Genomic DNA, 24,793 nt, shown 5'->3' on the forward strand with positions numbered 1-24,793 from the left:
AGCTAACCTGTTGATACTGAATGCTTTGCTCATTAGGTTGCTGTCTAGAGACACTGAGTGCACACATTTGTCAAAAAAATTACTAAGAACTTTCCTGTACATGCATGCACAGATAAAACAGACGTACTTTGCTAACTGTATTTCTTCCTTCAAAAAAATTACATCCTTTAGAGATTGCAGCAGATCTATTAGAAGAATGCTAGCTGTTGTAGAATTATCTGGGTTTATGATTTAAATATTTAAGTTCCTAAGTCTCAGAACCACAAAAAGCCATCACAAATATGCTCCTTCAGACCAGGCAGATATAGCAATACTGCATTTTTTCATTACTAGATCTCAAAACATCACCAATGAATGGTTCACATGCATTTCATAAAACAGCTCTGAAGTGTCATAAAATTTAATGAGATTGCTTAAGAAAGTAAAGCAAGCAGGATTTGGCCCTACTCTGTCACAGAGTTTGCTGAATAGAATACAATTGATTTTATGTATTTGCAGGAATCTGCAGGGGAAAATACTGTGACAAATACATTAGAAGTTAGTAGCTAAACAGATGAGGCTTATTTGGAATGAGTACAATATGGCTGCATTATTTCCTGCGCTATCATTTTGCTTCTGCATGCAACATGCAACCATACTGTTGCAAAAGTTGCATCTGGGGAACACATGATCACTGAATTCCTGGACAAAATAATCTTCATTCTAACATGAAACACTGAAATCTTGGCTCCAAGCTACATGCTAGTGTATACCTTAAATAATACTTGAATCAGGCTGTACTGTACACACAATAGACATCATGACTATCGAATAGGAAATCTGCATAAAATTGGGTAATACCCTTTGAAGTCTATTCTTTGAAGACAGTACTTTAAATGAAATGAGCCTATTTATAAAATAACTGCATTTTTGTGAATGCTTTTATGGCAGACACATTTCAAATAACTTTAAATATAATTTCCACCTTAGCCCTCCAGAAATTTAAAATAACTACTTATTAAAGATGTGTTTCTCTGCTTAGTAAATGAGATAAAGTTAAACAGTAAGATACATTTCATTAGCCTGTAATAAAAAGAGCATTTAAGACAAATGTTGTTAAACACACCAATGTAATTTTCATCGAATTGTCTGCTGTGTTTTAATATACAATCTGTATTTTTATGTACTGTATTTGACAGCTTCTAAATTCATTTGTTTGCCGTGGTTCCTTTAAAACCTAAATTACTAGAAAGTTTCAGTAAATTAGTTGATCCAAATAATCTTATGAACTGATTAAGCTAGAATGGTTATATTAATTTAGACAAATCTGCAACTGGCTCCTCTCCATCCCTTTAAGCTGATCTGCTGAAAGGCCTACCTGGATGTTAGTCAGAAGGGTCTCTATGGAGGACAATCCATCAGGGAATAGAAAAGGAGATGGAAAACCTGGAGGTAGTGGTTGCCCATGCCCAGTTAGAGAAAGTTTGTCAAGGCTGTCTCTTGCGGTTGGTGTGGAGAGCGGGGTCTCATCTGTATGTGATTGAAACAAAAATATAGAACAAGTTACGCTTGTCTGTTTTTATTAGACCTCAGTAATGGCTTCCCTAGTGGTTTCCAGAACATTTATTGCAAATTGGTTCCTGCTATCAGGAGAAAATGCTTTCTGCTGAATTTTCTTTAATGAAAAAGCTGTGGAGATACAACAAGATAACATTAATGAGTAACTTTATAAGCCTTTTAAATGCAGTCTCTAATGAGACTGAGTTTACAGTGCCATAGAATCTTTTTAAAACAAATATTATCTCACATATACTTGTGATAATATATTCAGGCTGACTTTATGGGCACCTTCCCAATTATCTCATTTTAGTTTGTGTTCTATTTGGATTGACAATAGAAGATTTTCTACTATGACATATATTTTGTATACGAGAAGTATTTGAATATGAGGCTTCCCATACAATTAACCCTTCCCGCTCTTAATGGTTTCACTTACAGCTCAGAAGATTCTGCAATACCGAGAAAAAATACAGCTCCTCAATGTATTTTTAATGAAGAAAGTACACCTGATTCCCACAATTGAAACATGCTCTGAACAATACATGAAATTAACAGCATGGTTAAAATCACTGGCCTAATTTTTTTAAGCATGGACATCTTCTAACAATTAGTGCTACACTCCTTAGTGGGATCTTTGTAACAATCACATCTGATCAGTTCTGACATCACAATGGGAAAAAAATTCCCACAGCTTGAAGACTTCTAAGATTGAAGTTTCACACATAATCTATGAATGGATTATAAAGCAAGTGAAAAAAAAACCCAGAAAACAAAACCCCCCACAGTTAATAGAAACTTCAATACTCTGGTTGGGTTTATTTTGTGGTTTTGGGTTTTTTAAACAATTTTATAGACTACTACTGATATAATACAGAAATTTAGGTCAATTTCTTTGCACCAGATGTTAATCTGGATTCTTCAAAAGGAAAACTATCTATACATATATAGACATACATTTATCCATACATACTCTTCTTACCAAGGGCTCAGTCATTAACTGACACATATTGATTATTCTCAATAAAATACAAGGACATCAGAATGCAGTCTTGGTATTACGCAGATCTCTGCACGCCTATTTGACTACAGAAGAGTTTGTCAGACTTGCTCTTTTCCATTCGGGCTTTGGTCATTATAAGATATCTAAGTTTGAGGATATTTTAATTTGGTTTTGTTTCTGCACTTTATTTAATTATAGTTTCAATAACAGTTACATTCATCTATTCATCCTATTATGCATATTAGAAATAATATTATATGAGAGTTATGATCCTAGTTGCCTAAAAGGAGTTCTCTCTTTGACTGGGGTGCAGTATTTTCTTATGTGGACATACTCTAGGACCAGGAAAACTGAAATCTGCAGCAACAAAGGGTTAGAGTATACGCTTTGTCAACCTCAGGACCAGAAAACCATAAGACAAAATCCCAGTTCATTCCAAGAGTCCCCATCCACCGTTACTCCAGAAGGAAGCAATCTCCATCAGTCATGTTAAGGTGCAACATCTTGCCCCATCTCCACACCAGCTCTGTTGTGCCAGCCAGCATTTACAGTGCTAGATTAAAAGCCTCATCCACTATGTCCCTCTGCAGAAATACCCAAACAGCCATTTGGATATCTGCTTCTGGGCTGATCCCACTTAATCTTTCTATAGCCTTAATCACTTAATCACTTTCTATAGTGAAGAGAAGAAGACACCAGTTTCAGGTACTAATCCATCTGAACTATCACAGGCATCTACTGCAGGAGGAGACAAACATTCCCCGAGAAGTGTCTGTTGCCTTTAAGAGAAGCCTATGATGACTCACTCAGACGGAAAGTTGTACTTTTGGTGAGATTAGTTCTACCACAGATGCTGTTCTTCCTACCTCACTGTGGTTCAGGCTGAGAGTAACCCACACAAGGAGTAAGACCCCATTTCATGTCCCCCATTTGTCACAACTTGTGCCACAATTACCGCTTTTTCATAAAGTCATCATTCAAAAGCTTACCAAGGCAAGCTTTGTGAAAGGAATTGATGTTGACCAAGGGGAGGAAGACTTCAGCCCACTCAAGAGTCAGAAAAGATTTTTTCAGCTGTATTTAACTTTTCCAGTCATATCACAGTGTTGAAAAAAAATGGCTGGAGATTACTGAACAATTTCCTATCTACCTTACCAAGATTCAAAGCAGTCCCTGAAACATGCACTCTTTGGGTGTATCATCTGTCCTCATGCTACCCCCCAACAACACGGAGGTCTCTGTAGTCATTTTGTATTAACATACTAAAATTTGTCCCTAAATATGATTTTTTTCTTTTCTTACATACCAGATAAAAGTGACCCACTTAATTTCATAAGCCTTAATACACTTAAAAATTATGCTCTTCCATGCAATAACTGAGACACAGAAAGCTCCTAACACAAGTTTTTCACAGAATTTAATCAAGGGATAAAGCTTTTTACTGTATTACTACTTTGAAATTAAATATATATTATGTTTTCTGTACTTTGTGCATGCTCAAAATACATTATGAAGTTTGCAAAGATTTTCCTAACAACGTGTGGCATGGTGTTGCAATAGGCAAAGAAACTCCAAAAAAAAGGTTAGAATGGTATGAACTCAAAATAACATCCAAACTCTTATGTTATAATAAATGACAGAAACAAATTTACACTGAAGGGTAAGACTAGAGAGCTGAACTTACTATGAACTTATTTTAATGAAACATCAACTCAGAAAAAAAAGACTAATGTGACTTTGTTTTCTTGATGTCCCATGTGAAATAAACTTTGAGTGTGAGTATGTTTGAAACAGAGCAAATGTACATATTATACACAGGAAGCATGGATATTTGTGGATGTGAGATAAGCAACGATTGAGGGAACCTTGGAAAAACTGCATTTTTAAGAAAAAACACACTGTAAACACAGCCAATTAAAACATAACCGCCTATCTTAGTAGCAAAATAATACGACCTCTTGCCATTACAGCATTAAAAATCTTCCATTCCTGCAGAAGTCCTCTTTTCTTAATAGGATAAGATATCCTTGTTTCCAGATAATCATTAGCCTAATATCTTTTAAACAGTTGCAAAGGAATTACTAACGTTTCTCTTAACCTACTAGCAGAGCAACACTGCAAAAATGATGAGCCCTTGCTGGGAAACAGAGACTTGGCATTTTAAGTCTAAACGCATCAAAGGAAGCATTCGAAGACAAGTCAGGGCAAGAGGGGAAAGAGGGTCAATCTACAACTCCATTGTCAGAGTTGGGAGCACAACAGTGTAAAGAAAGGGGGGGGAAAAAGAAAGAACAAGGCAGAACAAAGAAGTGTCCGAGCCTGCCTTGGCTTGTGCTGGGAACTGAGATGTTATAAATTAGCAAATAAACAAGGATGGGACAAGCTGTTACCCAAGCCTCTACAGTATCTGAGCAGAGATGAATATGTGCCTTGACATATGAACTAAATCACCGTAATAGGCAAGTCTGAATGCGACACATATCTTTAAAATATTTGTAAACGCTACATCCACTCTATCCATTGTGCCTCAATTTCCAAAATTCACGTGGTTTTGTTCAAACCAGATTTTATCTGCTAACAGCAGCTGGTTTGGGCCAACTACAACAAACATTTTTCACTGTATTTGGTTTGTTGCCATTCTATTTTATTCTTTCACCAGATAACATGGAAACAGACATCCTGGAAGCTGTGACAGCTATTTAAACAATAACAGATGAATAGAGGTAGCTATTCTCTTGTCTTTGTTCCTAAAAGCAAGTAGGTTAAGTTCAGACTGGTCACCAATCAAACTGGAGAATATTGATATTGCCAGGATTTGAAAGCAAGCTATAATAGCTGCCTCCAAAAAATACTATAGAGATTACCGTCTTTCTGTAATCATTTAACCTTTTTTTGTAATGCATCTTGATGCTTTTTTATTCTTTGTAAAATATTTCACATGCATTTATTCCTAAAACAGGCTCATTCATACCATTTGAATGATGAAAGAGGAACACATTTTCACTTTTTACTATCATAAATCTGGTGCATACATTCTTGTGGAAACAATCTATTCCATTTGGTTTAATACGATTCTACTTTATGTTCTCAAACACCCTTTATTACAAAGTTTTATATGTCACCTTCCTCAGAGTTACAGGTGTGAGAAGCTCTTCTATTTTAATTAATCTGTAATTGTTGATTTATATTAACACAAAAGAACAGGGAGTCCCATGTCCTGAACTGAAATGTTTACCAACCTCAGGCACATTTACAAAACAAGTCCCTTTGCTCAATTCCCGTATCAGTTGGCTGTTTATATAGATTTGGTCATTCAAGATTCACCCTGCATATAACTAGGGGCAATGTGAGATGACTGTGAAGGATGCTAACGATCTGTAAAAGGAATGTACAAAAACTAATGCTAATAAAAAACTTTTGGTTTGTTTGTTGGTTTTTTTTTTATTTACATTTTAGTTTCTTCTTTTTATGCCAAAAACATTTCTCCAGGACATCCAAATACTCTGAAATTAAAACATTTGCAACTGTGGCAGCTGGAAATCTGGGGAGAATATAAAATATTCAAACAGACTGACTCGCTGGTTGTTGTTTCTGTAACATTTCAAAGAGGCTGGTGCTCTCACAGTTAACAATACCATTGGAAACGCTGTCCACTGGGTTCTATTTCTTGGCTTGGTATGTTTGCCTGAGGACTTTGGGAATAGTAACTCAACAATAATGAAATATGACTAAAAGATTAAAAGCTTACATGGAAAGGACCACAGCTACTAAGAATGTGGTGTTTGGATGTGTACATTGCACACGATGGCTTTACACCTGGTGCAGTCACATATTTTTGTGCAAATAGGTCTTACAGAACTCATACATCTGTGTATCACTCCTGTCATTATGGACCATTTTCATAAGGGGCACAGCTTCAAAATAAGCTCACTTTCACTTGATGTAAAGGACTACACAGCAATAAAAGTACATAAGAACCTAGTTCTCTATATGTACACTTTAGAGGTAGGTTTAGATGCAGGACTTGCCCATCAACAGTAAGACTCATATTTACTGACTGAGTAATATTTACAATTTATAACATTTATAACAATTGTAACATATTTACAATTTAACCACTGAAAATGCAATATTCTAGCTTGATGCTTGTCCTTTTTGGAAAAGAGAGCTTCAATTAATACATTTACGGTATATTTTGAATCCTTTTAAAGAAAATGCAGTCTCTACAAATCATTATTCACTACCGCACAGGTTCACTGAGCATGCTGCAGTCAGAGTTCTCTCCATAACGGCAAATCAGAGCCAGATGGAGAATCACCCCCTGAACACAAGATCAGGGACATCTCTTTCTCCCAGGTTCAGTGATATCCCTTGTATGCTGGTACTTTGTAAACCAATTTATTTGTAAACACAGACGAAAAACCGGAATGTATTGCTAGCTGGAATCAGGACATGGAGGTTTGGAAACAGGGGTGACTTCACAAGGAAACAGGGGCTAATCAAGATGTGAGGGAACACTGAGCTGAGAAAACAGGAAAGAAGGACACTCAAGGTGGCCGAACACTTTGGAAAGGGATAAAAGGATTGGGATTATGTGGTGAAGGAAGGGAGAAAGAGAGCTTAGGAACAAGAAATTTACACTGACTCAGCAAGAAATAAACAAAACAGTCAAACTGTTTTTTTTAACACAGCGTATTCTGTACAATTAATTCTTGCAGTATTCCAAGAACTGTTGTTCAATGTAAATTAAATTTATAGCTGTCAATAGCAAATATTTAAAAATACGTTATTTAAAGAGCATGTGTTTAGTTTTGTTAAGGAATTACTGGTATAACATCAGTATAAATGAATGGAAAGAGTTGGGAAAATATATCCAAAAAGCAAAAATGTAATTAGTGGTGATGTTCCAGCTGTGAGGATTTCTTCAGGCTTTTTGGACTAGATCAAGTTGAGTTTATTCTTCATTTTACATGTCCCTAGGAGGGCCTCAGAGTCAATCAGCGCAACTTATCTAATTTTCTCTTTCAATAAAAGGATTATTTTAATAACCTTTATCTTAATTTGCAGCCTATTACCGATTTGGGCTGGGTCAAGCAGTATTTGCTGATTTATTTATTCTAAGGATTTCACAATACTTCAGAATAAATTATCATTCATATTTTTAAACAAATGTATTTTACCATACAATTGAATGTTAAAATGCCAGTGATATTTCCACTTTGTGTACATTGGCATCATAACACATAATGTACAAAACAAAATTATATGTTTTCTCTGTCTCCATAATAAAAATTATCCTGTTCACTCACAGAACTTTTCCCACAATTTTTATAGTGTATAGAATGGTCAGAAATAATGAAGAAATGGGATAGTCAGAGATGATTCTGCATATATTTGATAATTATAAAGTACAAATATCCTGAACACCTGACAGTAATTTACATTAATTAACTCTAAAGAAATATAAATTCCTAAAGATAAAATGATGGTTAGACAGGTACACTAAATACCTTAAATGCGTTTTTAGTAATAAATTAGTGTAAATACAAGGTACTTTATAATATTATAACCTGCAGTTCTTAATTATGAGAACTACGTCCATTATTTCTTTTTTAAAGATCCTTATATGCTACTGGCAGGGACTGGATGCAGATTAAGGCCATCTGTGCTTTGGATGCCGAAAAAAGTATAAATGTATTTTACTGGTTAATGTCAAATGTCCCAATTAGAACTCTGCTAGCTCCACTCCATCAGCCAGGCGATACTGAGTACTAAAAAGAATGTTTCCTGGCTTCATAGCAATTCTATGGGAACTGCTTATATGCATGTGGAGGGTTGTGTATATGTGTCTCCCTATAGGTTCAGATGAGTCATTCAAAGTTTTTTTTTAAAGTCTTGCTGAGGGGTGTCCATAATCATCGACGCAGTAAAGGGATATCTGGTTAGGAAATCAAAACCCACCATTCATGACACTAGCTATTTAATCTCCTTTACTGCGTTGGCTACAGAAACTGGCTCCCTCACCTAGGTAGCCTGATTGTACATCTAGCTTTCCTAAATGTATGCAGAATCAAAGATCAAGCCAAGTAGTTTGAGTCTGAGCTAAATTCCTGATTAACATCAAACTTCAAATTAGGGATCGGACTTAAAGACCCCATAATTAATGCATTGTACACTAAACCTCACATTTTCGGAATTATGGACATAAATATGCACATCTCACTGATATAAGCAATACGCAAGGCAATACATCCACAGTATGCATACTTATTTTTGTTCTGCCTGTTCCTTCCTATAAGTGTCTCCATATGGCTACTGCAAAATTCAGAGGAAAAAATGTAACAGAAGGCAACGATTGCATTTTGCTAGATCTTATCGGTTCATTTCAAGTGCCTAATGATTTGGATTAATAATCGTCTGGACACGTTTCATGGGAGTTGAAAAACATATATTATTTGGGGATTTAAAGTGATTTAAAAAATAAGGAATATCAGTAATATTAGCATCTTTTTCATCATTAGCTGAAATAACACCACTCCTTTTTTGTATGGATAACCATAGTTAGAAGGGAATTCTTGATAGGAGCACAGCTGGTAACTTGTAAGATGAAGGTTTTATGGTAATACCTGGAACTGCATTGTTCTCACAATGTTTTTCTTGGTCCACGTTCAGTTAATAATTCTAATATTCATTCTCTTCAGGGGAGGAAAAAAAAAAAAAGTCAACATTTTCAAGAAGTCCATATCTAGCCATGTTGCAATTATGGGGTACTAAGCATCAATGCTTAGTCAATGTCACATGGCCCATTTTCTTGGTAATATGATGACAGCATGAATCAGATGCCCAAACAGAAAATGAATAGACAGTGATGCGTCTGTGCAACACTCGTCAGCTGTCATTCATTCAGTAACACATAACCTGTCCAACACCCTCATCCCCAGAGCGCTGGCAAGCAGATGAGGTTGACCAGGCATGCTTGGCGCCTGGTGTAAAGTGGCAGCACAGAAGTCAACAGTATTGCATTTCACAAATAAATATGTCAGAGAAGTTCAACAGAGAAGACAAAAGAGATTTAGACACTTCGCATTTATGGTAGCTTATACTGGTCATCTGTTGCAGCAGAAAAATATTTAGCCCGTCAGAATTTGTAAAACTGGATCTATAGATTAATGTATGTGTTCTGTTTAACTGAATATTCTTACAGAATACTGTCATGTTTCTTCTTAAAATAACATGAGAGAATATCATATTTTAGATAAAGATATAAAATGTTCAGTGACAGTGCTTTTTGCAGAAATACGAGTTTAAAACATGTATACTTATATTCACTTTCCTGTAAAAGCCTATTAATGCCCATGCTTTTGATAACTTCTTTTATGAATACTATCAAGTGCCTCTAATATTCAGACTGACTGTGTATTAATTAGACCACTGAGTAAGATGACCAGTCTAAAAATGCAGATCAAGACAGAAACATACTAAGAAAACTTGTTCCCAAGCTTTCTCCATGCCAAAATTCTTATCCCAGATGTATTAATGCCTCACTCTCACAGCCAAAGATGCCAATAAAATAAAATAATCAAGAAAGAGTCAGATGGACTTATCCAACACAGCTCTATGGGCCTATTGGGTAATAGATTCAGGAATTCTTGAATATGCAAGGAAAAGCTAAAAATAAATAGGAAGTGCAGGAGAAGAAACCCTGCTTTGATAAGAAAGTACCTAGGGTACTGTGCTGGTCAAGCCCTGCAGTCATGTTTCCATGATGTTAAGGGAACAGGTGTTTTATCATCAATAGTTCAGTAACATCCAGCCTTTGCTTAAGTACCCAAATGGCAATACATACTTTTTACAGAAATACATCATCTGGTGACTCCAAGATCTTAACTCTTCTCACATATAATATAGTAAAAAAGATGTGAAGCACCCCATTTTGACAAATTCCCGCCAGTAAAAGTACAAAATGAGTGAGTAGGTTTAGTATCGTGAAGCAGTATAATGCATAGGCTTCCTTAGTTTTGGGGTTAAAACCCCCATACTTGAATAAGAAGCTATCAATTACATTTAATTCTCTTTTCTAAATGATTTCACAGTAGTTTGTTTTGTGAGTTTGTTGGTTTTTTTTTAACAGATATAATAAACAACCTTAATGTGTCTATCTATGGAATGGTTCCAGTACTCAGATGCAAGTGCTGTAGACAATAATTGATGTACACATTTTGGATTATATGGTTATGATATCCTAATAGAAATTTGGCTGTCTGCCTATGGGAGTTCAATATGAGTTTCATAGTTTATAGCATCAGAAACAGTCCTCTGCAATATTATAGCCACATTTCTCAACCCATTGCCTATGGATTATATCCCAATATCTGATTTTCACAGAAATCCATAATAATAAACAAACCAAAATCCCCAAACCTCAGAGTGCTCAGAAACAAAATTCAGAATGGAAAGGCAAGCATTTTTACATCTGATATGATTCCTCATGCAATTCATTCATCAAACATCTGCAACAAGCTGCCAGAATCTGTCCATTAGTGAGATTTCTATGGCATTCACTAGCTTGATGCTCACTGATAGAATAATGCAGAAGTTTTACCTCTAATGTTTTCTGCTCCATTTGAGGCATCTAATTTACAGTGAGATTTGGCTTGCATGTGTCTTCATGTCTTGGAATATGTAATTTATGCTAATATATCAGAATACATATTAGAGAAGACCAAAAAATATCCTTTATGTATTTATGCATTATGGGTCACATTCATCACTGATTTAAGAAGATAAAAAATAGTTTGGAGTGATCATGTAATCTGTATCAGTTTCGTTTACATTAGATACAGAAAATTAAGGTAACTTACAAAGCAAACATGCCACATACTTGCTGGTAAACTAAAATCTTTCCCAGGATCCAGTTTAAAACCTTCGTGCAAATTAAACATTGCAGTCAGTCTTATATCTCTATTGTATCATAATATCAAGGAAATATGCATTGTTGAATGTACAACATACAATGTATGTACAATATGAGTTGTAACTCCACTACAGGGACAGATCTTTTTACTAATTCTGATCACATCAAAATTTTTGTAAATGTTTCCATGTTTATGTGAATAACATAATTGAAAAAATATTTAAATAGAAGCAAAATACAAATCCTAAGAGTGGTTCAAATGCTCTCTACTGTTCTTTGATAATTCATATATGTGATAACTGTACATAAACAAAACAGGAATCAAAAGATCTTTACCGTTATGGTACTGTGAAAACTGTTACTACCTAAACAAACTGAAAGAAATTGCACAAGCTTTATTATCTTAACTTGATGAGCTCCTTACATATTTATAACACTTTTATTCAGTATCCTGATAGCAGGTTGGGTTTTAGCCCAGCTAGTAAAAGAGCAAGAGCTGCTTCACGAAATTACCACCCTGCATGGTTCTGTGAACTGCTGCACCCAGAAGACTGAGATGAGAAAGTCACAGCAACCTTAGTGATTTTTTTTCAGGTCTTCAAAGGACGCCAGTGCTACTGATGCAGGCTGCTCTTCTACCAAATTTTAGCACAATTCAACGAGCTCAAAACCTAAAATTAAATTCTCCTTTAATTATAATTGTCAACATCACTTTCCTTTGTCTTCTCTTTGTCCTAGCTTTTCTGTATCTCAGTATATTCTACTGCTTCCTCCAGCCTTTTCCTTACTTCTCAAATGTTTTTCTCAGTAATGCTTTCTGTTTTGGTAGTTTCTTCCCCTTTCAAGATATGAAGAAATGAGGCTGCTTGTTGAAATTTCAAGTCTAACTAAACACCAGAGGAGAAAAAATACAGTTAGGGAAAAATAAAAGATTGTGAGAGAAATCTGAAGAGACAAATCAGCCTAAACAATCTCCATATTTGCAAAATAAAACAGATCATGACTTCTTTTCTGCTTATTCATTTTCACATGTAACACTGTGAAAACAAGATCTAAATCATTATCAAAACAGATAAGAGAGTGGAAAATAAACTTTAAAATACATCTTTATTTTATGCTCCATTTTTCTATATTTTGGTGTAATCATAACTGGAGTGGTCCTGACCCAACTTTCAATATTTTTTTTAGAAGTATAAATAATTCAGGACAATATAGATACGTTTACATGGGTATGTGTAGGAAGGTTCAACATTGGGTCCAGTGGTTTGAAATATAATGAGCATTTTACTATCTCTGTGGTCTATAAAACCACATCATTTTCACTGTGGAAAGCAAATGAAGATTTGTTCAGTACAAAAGCAACAGACATCTTAGACATCAATACAGCAGAGATCTGTCACAGATCTTCTTGGCTTTGTAGAGGAAATAAAGTTGAGTCAATGATCTAACCGTATACTTAATCTCAGTTCCCAAAATGATTAAGAGTACAGAAGCCAATTCGAAGTCCAGTATGTGCCTCATAACTTCTACACAATGTGTAAAATTTGTGTTTGAGGTTAAGAACAGGAGGGACAGACACACACACACATGCACACACGCACACGTGTGCGCACACACACACCACACACACCCCTACATCCACACACAGACACACACCCCGAAGGGAACACATTCAGAGAAACTTTACTTTAACCTTATCACTATTTTTGACTGTTCTGTCTTTGTGCAGCATTAAGGGTGGTATTGTACAGTCCCATTACACAGCAGATGTTAAATGCAAAGCAAAATAGTCAGTTGTAAATGATTGATTATCCTCTTTCTTTACTATTTCAAAATAAGCCCTGATTATTTATATAGTTTTGGACACTGTTTGAAAGCATCATATTAAACCTAAACAATTGATCCATTTTTCAATGGCTTTTGTGTGTAATGTATTATGCATGTTTTTGCACTCTTCTGTGCAAAAGGCCCTGGTGTATCAGAAATGTTTAGAGTTTTGAGGGCTCCACCCAGTCCATATGGTAGATTTGCTCTGTGTGTAAGACCTACCTTTTTCCACCAGGTCCATATGGCAGGCTTAAGCTAGCCAGGGTCTTCTATCCTCCATTGGGGCCATATGGCAAAGAGAGCTTGGTGAACGCTCATTTACCTTGTATTAATATTTTATATGTCACTAGCACATACGCATACATACAGACATATATGAACTGATCAGATTGGATAGAAAAGACTTAGCTACTGAAAATACTTTAGGCACATATGTGATACACCTATGACAATATGATATGAGATGTGGACTCTGTTTTTTCTGGTTTATTAGAAACATGAAAACTCAAATATATAATTTATCAAATTATTTGATTAACTCACGGTTTAAAATATTTTGACAGATTATTATTGAACTATGCTAACAAACTGGTAGAATTTAATAAAGACAATATTTCACTATTAGTTTTCAGTATTACCTTACATGAACAGAACCAAATCCCTTGAATACACCTACTACCAAAGTGTGGAAATATAGACAGTGAAAATATTTGTTTAAAGAGTCACGCCTATGCTGCCCTACTAATAGCACATTTTGAGTAGGTAACTGCTATCTTACTATATTTAAATGAACTGGCAGTAAACCAGACAAACAATAATTCAATGTAGACAGTGAAGTATATGCAGAGAGAAAACTATTTACAAGTGACATGTAAATAAGTTACTATTTCTTGCAGACACTATACCCCTACTATTACTACTGGAGTAAAAAGACGAGAGTATCATCCCAGAGGCATAGTATTTTCCTTCTACTGTCTGTATGTTTCCTGAACCACTAGAACGAGATGCTACAAAATGAGTAAAACAGTTGCATTGGGTTGGATGATTAAGGACATGGATTTAAAATCAAGAACAACAACAAAAAAATGATGGCAACCTTACATTCTAATCCATATTTTTAAAGTAATTACTCTCAAATTGATACATTGTTTTAGTGTTTACAAGTCAACCCAAAGTTTTGCTGTAATTCTGAAGTAATTTAGGAACCCTCAGCATTTTATTTATACAGGAAAGATGGAAGCAATTTGTAACATGTTTATGGAAGTTTTATTACACCTACAAGGTGATTTAAGAAATGGAACAATAGTCCCCAGTAGCAGAAATTTTACAAACAACTTTTACTTATTTGAAACTCAGAACATTATGAAATGTAAAAATTATAATATATTGGTTTTATTCACAGGATTTATAGTGCTTTCATCTGGTTTCTTCTTGTTTCAGTCCATGTAAATAACCCTTATGTTGTTAAATGAATATTCAAAAATTTCAAAGAACTATCAGTGTTGTAAATAAATAGCATAGAGAATTCAGAACACGTGTGCATGTGCACGCTTTCATAGTTTATTTTTGTATATAGCATTTATGTTTTGTTCTGCAATCAATCAATAAAATATGGAAGAGTTTTCCACTTTAATATACCTTTACATTTCAAAGGAGGCAAATAACAATAAGCATTTTAAGATACCGTATTTTACTAAAGATTAAAAAAGGGTAACTACTATGCTCATGCCTCTTCCTCCTGTCTTCTTGCTTTTAATTGATTTAGCCAAATACAGCTAAATCAATGAAAAAAATATTTATTAATTTAAAGGGTTAAGAAACATTACCCCAAACCCTTTGCCTCTAACTTTAATTGTAGGAAAGGCACAGTAGGTATCTTTTGTATTTATTTATCCCCTTTGTTTCAGTTGTTCTTTTTTGATATATTCTCTCTACACTGCCTTTTGCATGTTCTGCTTCTGTTTTCAGTTTACAATGTATAGGTACAAACTTTTAATTCTGAATTTTGAAGGATTTGTCTATCTGTATACATACACAGCTCTTTGTGATCAGTGGAGTGCCTAGAAGAGATGAAGAATAGAATCCTTCTGCCTAGGTTATCCAGTCTGCCAGGGAAGCAGTACTCTAAATCAGGACCTAAATTCTCCATACAACAAAGAAGAGAAAGTCAGTGTCCATCAGACGCAGCTGACAGTGCCTAAACTGTAGCAGCTAGATTCTCCCTCTTGAGGTTTTCACATGTACTTTTCTCATTTCCTGAATCACGCAAAGAACTAAGGACTGTTTGAGAAGCCTGTGTTTCAACAGCATAGATCTCTATATATAATTTGGAACAGAATAAGAAGATACCTAGATAGAATACTTATTTGCTTAATACAATTTAGAGATGGAGAATCTAGTCATGACTAAAAGTATTAGTACACTGTTAAGATGCTTGTCATGTTAGCATAGCCTACAATTTTAAACACATTTGTATAAATGTATAAACCATAATTTTATGCATTGTACTTTCTCACTTAGTCAGCAGTTTTCTCTTTTGGGAGAACACGTGACATTAGTTCAGCATCTCAATTAATTTTTTTATACTTACATACATATAAAGAAAGAAAAGATATGAACCCGACTTCATAAATATAATTTGGTGGGATTTTGTTAAGGTTTAGAAGTATAGATTTGTATTTGAAATCCTCTGAAGGTTACAGGGTGAAACCTTCCAACAATATCTCCAAGTCTTCAGGGACCAAATCCCATTATGTGGAGTTCAGTGAAGAGGGTAAACACTACCATAAAGAAATACAAATTGCACATATTTCCCATTTAGCCAGTGTCACAAAAGATCACCATTTAGAATTCTAACCAGTTAGGACTTATTCTTGGAGGTCAAGTACCTTGTGAACCTTGTCATCTCACTGATGACATCATATCCCATCCATCAATTCTTTCAGGAGCACACTTGCCATCTGCTCAGCACGCTATAATAACTTATTAGACATATTCACAGGGTAACAATCTGTACAATGACACTGTTATCTTAATGCTGGCACATAGAGACATAGCAGCCATCGTTTCCCTGTCACAGTACAATTATTCTACCTTTCAGCTAAAAAACAAGTTACTTGGATATTTTAACTTCTTATTAAATCATAAGGAATCAATGAATTCTCATCAGAAATATATGTTGACTTTGTGGTGGTTTTTGACCAGGAACTGATAAATTAAGGCTACAGAACAATGTACTAAGTTCAGTTTGATATAACTGTTTTGCACCTTGAAAGTTTTTACTGTCATGCTCATTCTTTAGAATGCAAAATAAACAAATAAAAAACATACAATACAATCACATGCATACAAATAGCACTGAAATCCAACTTATTCTTTGCAAACATATTAACAATCTAGAATTAAAATTTACTATTTCACTACCTGTCTTAAACATCTCTTCTTTGTAACAGCAATTACTCAGTAGAAATAAAATATGCAGCCAAAGTGCTCATATTAAACCTTAAGACTTTTTGAAATCTAAAAGCAATGGGAATTTTCATAGATGTCTATATATTTTTGCAGCTTTCGCAAACCATGTGTAATATTTAGCATGGTTAGCACAGCTGCTGTCACAGCACTTATGACTTAATAGAAGTCCACTATAACTCTCCCTTGACCTCAAAAAATATTTTCAGAAAAAGGGCAATATTTATTTTGCATTACACAGAATTCATCCTCTGTTCCTTCCTTTGGCTCGTCATTTATTCCAGCTTACACTGTGATCAACATTGTACTAAAATAAAGTCAAGTACAACAGCCGCTCTCTGCCCATCAAAACTCACAGACGTCTGCCAAGCACTTGTAACAGCTGGTGTTACATTAATTAGTTTAAACTATTTATTTCATCCATCTCCAGAGCAGATTGAGCAAAAACATTAGAGATTATTCTAGCATCTGTAAGTGCCCTGCAAACATTAACCAACGAAAGTTAGAATATTAGTCATTAACTTATAGTATATGTGATTCTATATATTTATTGTAAATAAAAAAGAAAATCCTGCAATTTAGCATAGTTCTAGTAAGTTTTCTTTCATTGCCTTTTTATAAATCTGAGGTTTAAAATTATATAAGACTTTGTGCCCATAAAGTTTCTTTTGAAAAAAAAAAAAAAAAAAACCAAAAAACAACCAACCTTATTACTAGAAAGCTATTATAATTCCTGGCAGCACGGACCATTAAGCAATATATGACAGGGACTGGGTGACTCAGTGGATTAGTCAGAAGTTTTATGTCCACTGTTGGAATCCAGCCCTAAATACAGTGATCAAAACAGTGTTATCAAATGGTTGTAAAAATCTCAATTAAAATCACTCCTATAGCCTCTACTAAGTTTTTAGTGAACAACATAATAGATCTTTCACTATTGACAGAGTTCTCACAACTATCTTTTTTCTTTTAATAGGCTGAGAATGGATGCTGGCAAAAGAATGTTGATTATAAGAGGTCCTGATGCTTCATTCCCGACTCAAATGGCTCAGAAACAGAAGCCAATGCAAGAACGGCAGGAGCAGGCTCACAGCCACTGTCCATGGCCTGGCCTCCATCAAAAATAAAAAGCTTCCAACACTGCTCAGTGAAGTACTTAATGTGAGAATACTTATTTTTAGTGCCTAGGACTCATAAAGGAAATCAGAGTCCTGTGCAAACTCTTAAGGGGTAACTCCTTCCTCAGAGAACTCAGCTGCAAATAAGCACAGGGGGAAACAGAGGCACAGAGAGGTGAAGTGCTTTGCCCCAAGTCACACAACAGGTTATTGGCAAAGCTTGAAACATGATCAAAGTCTCCTGACTCTCACCTAGTTCCGAAACATTGCTCCGTGAGTTCTCCCAAAACAGCATCAAAATCCAACAGCTCACTTGCAGAATAAAAAAGCAGGCTAATCTATGTATGAAGTTTACTAGAATCAGACTCTCATCCAATACTGTCCTCAAGTTTGATAGGATTTTTTTTCAGTATTACATTATGAAAATGCATGTTATAATAATAAAAAAGTAGTTATTGAAATTAAATGCAACTAAAAATAGTAATCTATTTTATCAGTTTAGAAAGCTATACCTACACTCAAAATATTCGTATTTACAAACAAAATTAATTAACAGGTTCACTGCCTCAACAGTAAGGTGAGAAAAGCAACCTGACATTTACATTTGGTTAAAACATAGATCCTGATCCTGTGATATGGCAGTTGTTTAAAGCTCTGGCTGACTTGTTATGGCTTGCTATGGTCATGTAGAAATGAGTGTAAGTAATGGAAACTGTTGAAAAAACTATCAGCTATTTTCACTTCTCACCCTTGTCCCATCTCTGGTAAACAAGATTTTTTTCTCTTTGCTTCATTCACTTTATATCTCTTTTTCTCTCTCTGCATATATGTATGTGAATATATATGCATGTATATGTATGCATACATGCATGTGTGGTATCTATGTATATATATTCAAGATACTGCAATTTTTTCTGCCCACTGCACAGTGGTTCCTTTTTCTTAGTCTACCAGTCAAAAAGGCAGGCCCACCGTTAATGCCAAAGTTGCTCCAGACCATGCAAGAGAAAGTGCCAAAGCATATATAAGAATGGCCTCCTCAAACAATACTAATAGCTCCTTTTCACGCTCACTCTTTATTGGCCTCGACAGACAGCAAGAGCCAGACACTCTTTTCTATTCTTAGGTTCCCAGAATTTATAACATGCTACATCTGCCACATATTTGTTGGGTTACATGGGTACTGCTATTCAATTATCCATTTTATTTTTATTTTTAGTACAAGGACCGTTGTTGAAATAACTTGTTGGACAGCCTGTTCTGAAAAGACAAAAAACCATGACAATCACAAAACTTCTGATCAGATGAGACAAGTGTTCTGACTTAAATCCTCTCTCAGAAAAAAATTACATACCCCCAGTTTATCCTACTTTTAAAATATTGTTTTTAAAAAGTATATTGCGTCTCACCACAGAATAAGGACCATTTGATTGTTTAGCTCATGCTTTATAAATGATTCATTAAAAAAGCCTGTTTTAACCAGGGTTCTTAACTAATACTGACCATCAGGTTCTGTTTTCATTTACACCACAATTGGAGGTAAACAAAGGCAGCAGGGGCCCTCACAGAGATCTTCTGCTCAGCTCCCCCTTCAAATTTAAGTAGCACATTGCGTTAGGAACTCTGTATAATACATTTCTTGCATGCTCATTTTTTTAATTAGCATTGCACGCCCAGTTTTTAGTTTCTAAATACAACTCCAAGTGAATCATGTACATTCAACAGAAAAGTGTTAACATGTTCCCAGTTCAGTATTCTGATATACCTCTTGCAGTGATCAGTTTAAATGTACAAAAGCAACCAACCAATTTAGATCCCCCCCAGCCCCCTCTATTTCTTTTTCCTTGTAAAATTCCTCTTTATGCAATAGGAAAGTTAATTGCTAAACTTTGTTACAGAACCCTTTGTTCTTGCTGAAGTCACTTTGCTTGTCTCTCCTACTGTAAGGACACCAAATCCTAAAAGCTGGCAAGAATGCATATGTTTATTTCACCATTGCTCTGCAATTACTGAATGCCACTTAATTATAGCAACAGATGCTCGAGTGTAGGAACCAGAAAAATCAAACGCCTCATTTCCAGGTTATTTTTTTCCATTGCTTCTGCCAACAGCAGATGTGTGAGCCCCTTGTGCTCTGGCGTAAATACTTATCAAATCCTAACAGGTCACCTATGTCACAAACAACATTTCAGATGCAACTGTTTCACCTGATAATAGGCTCTGAAAATAAAACTGTGAGCTGTAAATACAATGTATTCGGAATGAAATGCCATAATGTGAAATTGCTTTTTCTCCAGCTACAACAGAAGTCCTTGACAGTTTTTGGCAGTGATAAATCACCCTCCCATTAATTGTCTCCTCTCTCATTGTGAGGTGAGCTGCTAAAAGGGGCAGTCAACAAAAATGACTTAAAGGACAAATTTTGGCAAAAAGACAATGAAGAAATCTGTCATTGCTAAGCCTCCAGTAAACTGTCATGAAACAATCAAAATATATGTAGCTGAAGTGTTTATGTCTTTGTTAGAAAGGTTATAGGATGATAAGTTTATAGTTAAAACAGGAAGCTCAGAGGAACTGAAGTTGCAGGCCCTTGAGGCACCATTTCTCCCCATGTTCTTTAGAATTGTATGCAAATCCTATTAGGGCTTCAGTTTACACAATATTTGCTGGTCTTACTGCCCTTATTTTCTGACTCTTCTGCCCTCTCACCCCCGACAACAGAATGTCCCTGTGAAGGCATGGTGCTGGCTACAATAATTCTTGCACCCAGTTTGAAGATCCTTCCTTTTCACCAATTTAAGCCAGAGGAGAAGACACTCAGCATCTCACAGAAGCTGACCCTTCCTTCTAACCCTTCCATCTCCTGGTATTAATTAGAGCGAGGCCCTCTCACCAGGTGGTTTCCATACATTGAGCAGCAGCCTTTGCTTCCCATAGAACAAGGAAGGTTCCCAGCTCCCACTCACAGATCCAAGACCAAGGCATGCGAAACGATGCCTGCTCCCTTCCCCTCAGAAATGGCACCCACCCCGACTCAATTCACCCAGCCTGGCTCTGCTCTGCAAATAACTATACCACTGCAACTCTTCAATAGCCTGAACAAACCGGAATCTCTTGCCTCATGATTGTAGTCTGTAGGAGAAAGAGTTCAAAATTTGGCAATAATTTTATTTATTTTTTTTTTAAGGTCTGTTAATATTTAAGAGGTAGGGAGATGGCTGCCTCCACCTCTATGGCACACAGATGGCAGAAGGTATGTTTGAGACCACAGGCTATCCTGTGTGCAGGGGGAGCAGAACCATGTCCAGGGGATGCTTATCAGACACATGCCTCCAGAAAGGGTAACACTTCTCCCTTTAGAAATAACATGGGATTGTCATTTTATAACTGGGTTGCGGGGGTGGGGGTGAATATGTCATTTTATTTGTTAAGGCTGGAAACTGAAAGTATTCTGGGAGTTTAAAAAAACCCACAAACAAACAAACAAAAAACCCCACATATTTCTGTTTACCTGACAGCAGATGGTTGGAAATCTACCATAAGCAAGGTTAGAAAATGATTTGTTACTAATGTGACTGTCAAGGGCAATGTCTGGAGTTTGGTTTTATATTTATGTTTGTAAGAAAATTACAATATAAATATAAATGAGTTGCATCAGGTATTTAAAGTAGACTGGACAGGGCACTAGAAAATATATGTGGGGAACATTTCCTGTACCAGCAGGGAGATGAACTAGGTGACCTAGCATGTCTTTTCCACCACAGACTTCTACCCTTTCTGTATTAACTGAGGATGATTGATACCAAATGTCCCTTTATGTTACTATCCCTTTTCACTTTGCTGGGTATTTGTATGCTTTCTGGGGGAGCTGATATCTTAGGAGAATGGCTATGGGGAAGTACTAAAGGGGATTCTTCATCCCGATGGCTGAGAACTCAGGAAGGTCACACAATAGCTTGCGTAGCCATAGCAGCTTTGTTGTCATGGCATGAGAATCCTTCGTCAGTTCTTCTGCTTTTACAAAGGAGCTGTCATCTAACATTGTGAGGTGTCTAATGTAAAGCCTACTTTTTTGACATGGTTATCACAAGCTATTTTCTGTCCAGACATTTACACAGACCTTGTGTTATCCATGATTTATCCACAGTCCGTGTTCCTCAATTGTGCTTAAACATGGTTATAGTTGTAGTAAATCATGTGTTGAAACACGTAACTAGAAGAAACCATATAGTTATCACTAGCACTGGAACATTAAACAATAATACTCCATTGAGCACCAGCATCATCAACAAGTTTCTATCAGCCTGATCCTGCAGTCCTAATACAGTTATTTCCCCTCTCCCCTCATCTCCCTCTTCCATCTGGAACTCTTTCTACAGTCACTTAAGGAACTCATTATTGGGTGTCCATGGTCTGAGAATGATACCCAGCTCAAATTAAAAAAAAAAAAAAAAACCAAACCAAAAAACACCAAGCCTCGACATTCACTTGGGAAGAATACACTGGATTTTGCCAGGAAATTGCACAGCTTGTCTTTCAAACTGGGAAAACATAGTGACAAAGTCTAAATGAACATTATATTATAAACTAAGGACAATTCAGAAACAGGTGGAAGGCATTTCAGGAAATAAGGACTGTCTTCCAAAAGAAAATGTAGACTAATCAGGAGAAAATGGAGAAATTTCAGAAATTCCTAGGTATGTGCTAATCACATGTGACTTAAATTTTGATAAATGTACTCTGTGTACATAAAACATCTCTGAATGACAGAAAAGCAGAAGAAATAAAGTGATTGAAGTTTTTTGTTTTTCTTTTTTTTTTTTTTGGTGATGAGCCAGTTTGAGAGCTTACTGTGAGCATATGGAGATAGCATATTTGCAAGTCCATCTCTGGAGGATTGCAAAAGGCCCTTAGCTTGTGAAAAACAGCAATGTTATTTTTTTTTACGTTCCCTATATTTAGAGATTAAATCGCTCACTGCACAAACCCATTTGGAACAGGCGAGAAGGTGAAAAGGATAATCAGTACAGTCACTGGTCCGTGTTTCCTAAACGCTTTTGAAAACATTACTGTGCGCAGGCATAAAATTAGCGGCAGGACCTTAAAAAGGCTGGCATTTAGCATGACTTTTTGGAAAGTGACACCCTCATTTTTTTCTTGTAGGATATCATTAAATTTCAATCGCCCTATGGCAGTGCCTTTCCATTAATAACCAATTCACTGTGTCACTTTGGCTCTCCTTTGAAATAATGAGCCTTTGCTTCGCTTTAATAAATTTAAACATATTCTCAAGGCCAGGGAAGATAGGAAACCGCAGATGGGCTGAGAAAAACACGATTCATAAATCCTTAACTGCCTGAGATCGTTGAGAGCAAAACAAAGTAACACTCGTAAAATATTAAACAATCCCAGCTGTATGAGTGAAGCTTCATTAACAAAAATGGACTATTTACTGCCTTCAACAGAGCCTGTGGGTGGAAAGATTCAGAGAAATCTTCTTTAGAAAAACACTGTCATCCTCATTTTGATTCTTTAACCAACTGATGGCATGGTAGATACTTATTTTGCATGGCCATATGCAGAAACATTTTAGCAGAAAATTAATGATACTCTGATTACATCAAATACCACAAATCATGCTTCATCATATAAGCAGGAGTGAAAGAAAACAGAGAAATTTAACCGATATTTTATCCTTGAAGAATTTACATGCCAATAGAACTAAAACATGACAAACCTTATTTAAATCATAAGGGACTTCTCTAGCACTCTAAACACAGCAATATGAATAATAGGAGAGAAATTAAGCAATGCCATTGCTTCTGCTAGGAAGGCTTGGCAATTTATTCTACCGTGTTACACTTTTTCTTGGTTTAACCTTTATTAACATGCAGCTAATTTTGTTTATATACTTATTTGGTACACAAAGGAGCAAATCCTTTTCTCAGACTTTCATGTTTACTATTTACTTAAATTCCACCGGAGTTTAGCTCAGGTAAGGAAGGCAGGCTCTGACACAGACTTTGATTTTAAGCACAAAAAGCTTGACCCTCAGATTCGTGAAGCTGATTTTGTGCTGCCTGATTATCATACACAAATTCCCACTGAATTAACCGAAGAACTTGTGAAGAGAGCCCTTGCCTCCCAGGTCTGCCTCTAACTCCACCAGCTTTTGCTCTGTCTCCACATGGGTCCTTCTGTTTCCCCTTCCTCACTGGCTCTGGGGCACTGAGGAGCCTTCTTCCAGTAGCACAAGATAGAATTTCTACATGTCCCCTTGGGAACAGTAGCCGATAATATTCCCAAATCCCTTTTCAAGGTTTGCTGAGACTTAAGGTAAAACTAATAAGGCTTATTTAAAAATATAAATTTGATAGATTAGGAACACAGCCATAAGGATAGTACAGAATTTTTAAAGTGTCTACAGCAAGAATAACCTTTCATGGTATCACAGAAGGTTTTTTAAGCCAAGAATTACATATAAGTTTAAAGAAGAATAGAGATCAGTGTCAGTTTACTAAATGCTAAGAACTTGGAAGCTCTATCTCTAACGACAAGCTGACAATTGAGTGGACAGAATGTCAATACTTCTAAATATTTCAAGGGTGAAAATACTGCTTTTTACAATGTGTCATATTTAATACGAGAAAAGAATTTGGATTTTTTTGTTGTTGTTGGCTGTCAGATTTTCTTCCTTTTATCCCAGTGAAGTGAATAATTAAAGTATTTAGCACAAATACATTGTGTAATTTTTTTCCCTAAGGAACAATAGTTCCAGCCTAATGCAAATACGAACATCATATTTTTCCATAATTTAGTTAATAAATATATTAAAAAACCCACAAACATTTGTTTTATTTATTTCAAGATATTTCTCTTGTCTGTGAGAACTATTATGTACATTTAAAAAGTGAAAATCCTTTCTTA

At 35.7% G+C, this 24,793-nt stretch overlaps 1 protein-coding gene across 5 annotated transcripts in view; it reads right to left on the bottom strand.

Annotated features, from left to right (window-relative positions):
* Window positions 1-24,793, bottom strand: part of DACH1 (dachshund family transcription factor 1) — a 370,263-nt gene that overhangs the window by 48,789 nt on the left and 296,681 nt on the right. For all 5 annotated transcript variants that reach the window (XM_037377577.1, XM_037377581.1, XM_037377578.1 and 2 more), the window contains one exon: window positions 1,358-1,509. In XM_037377577.1, coding sequence (XP_037233474.1) covers window positions 1,358-1,509 — 152 coding nt within the window. The remainder of the gene's footprint in view (window positions 1-1,357; window positions 1,510-24,793) is intronic.

Source organism: Falco rusticolus, chromosome 2 (genome assembly GCF_015220075.1).
Source record: "Falco rusticolus isolate bFalRus1 chromosome 2, bFalRus1.pri, whole genome shotgun sequence".
In the NCBI taxonomy this organism is placed as follows: domain Eukaryota; kingdom Metazoa; phylum Chordata; class Aves; order Falconiformes; family Falconidae; genus Falco; species Falco rusticolus.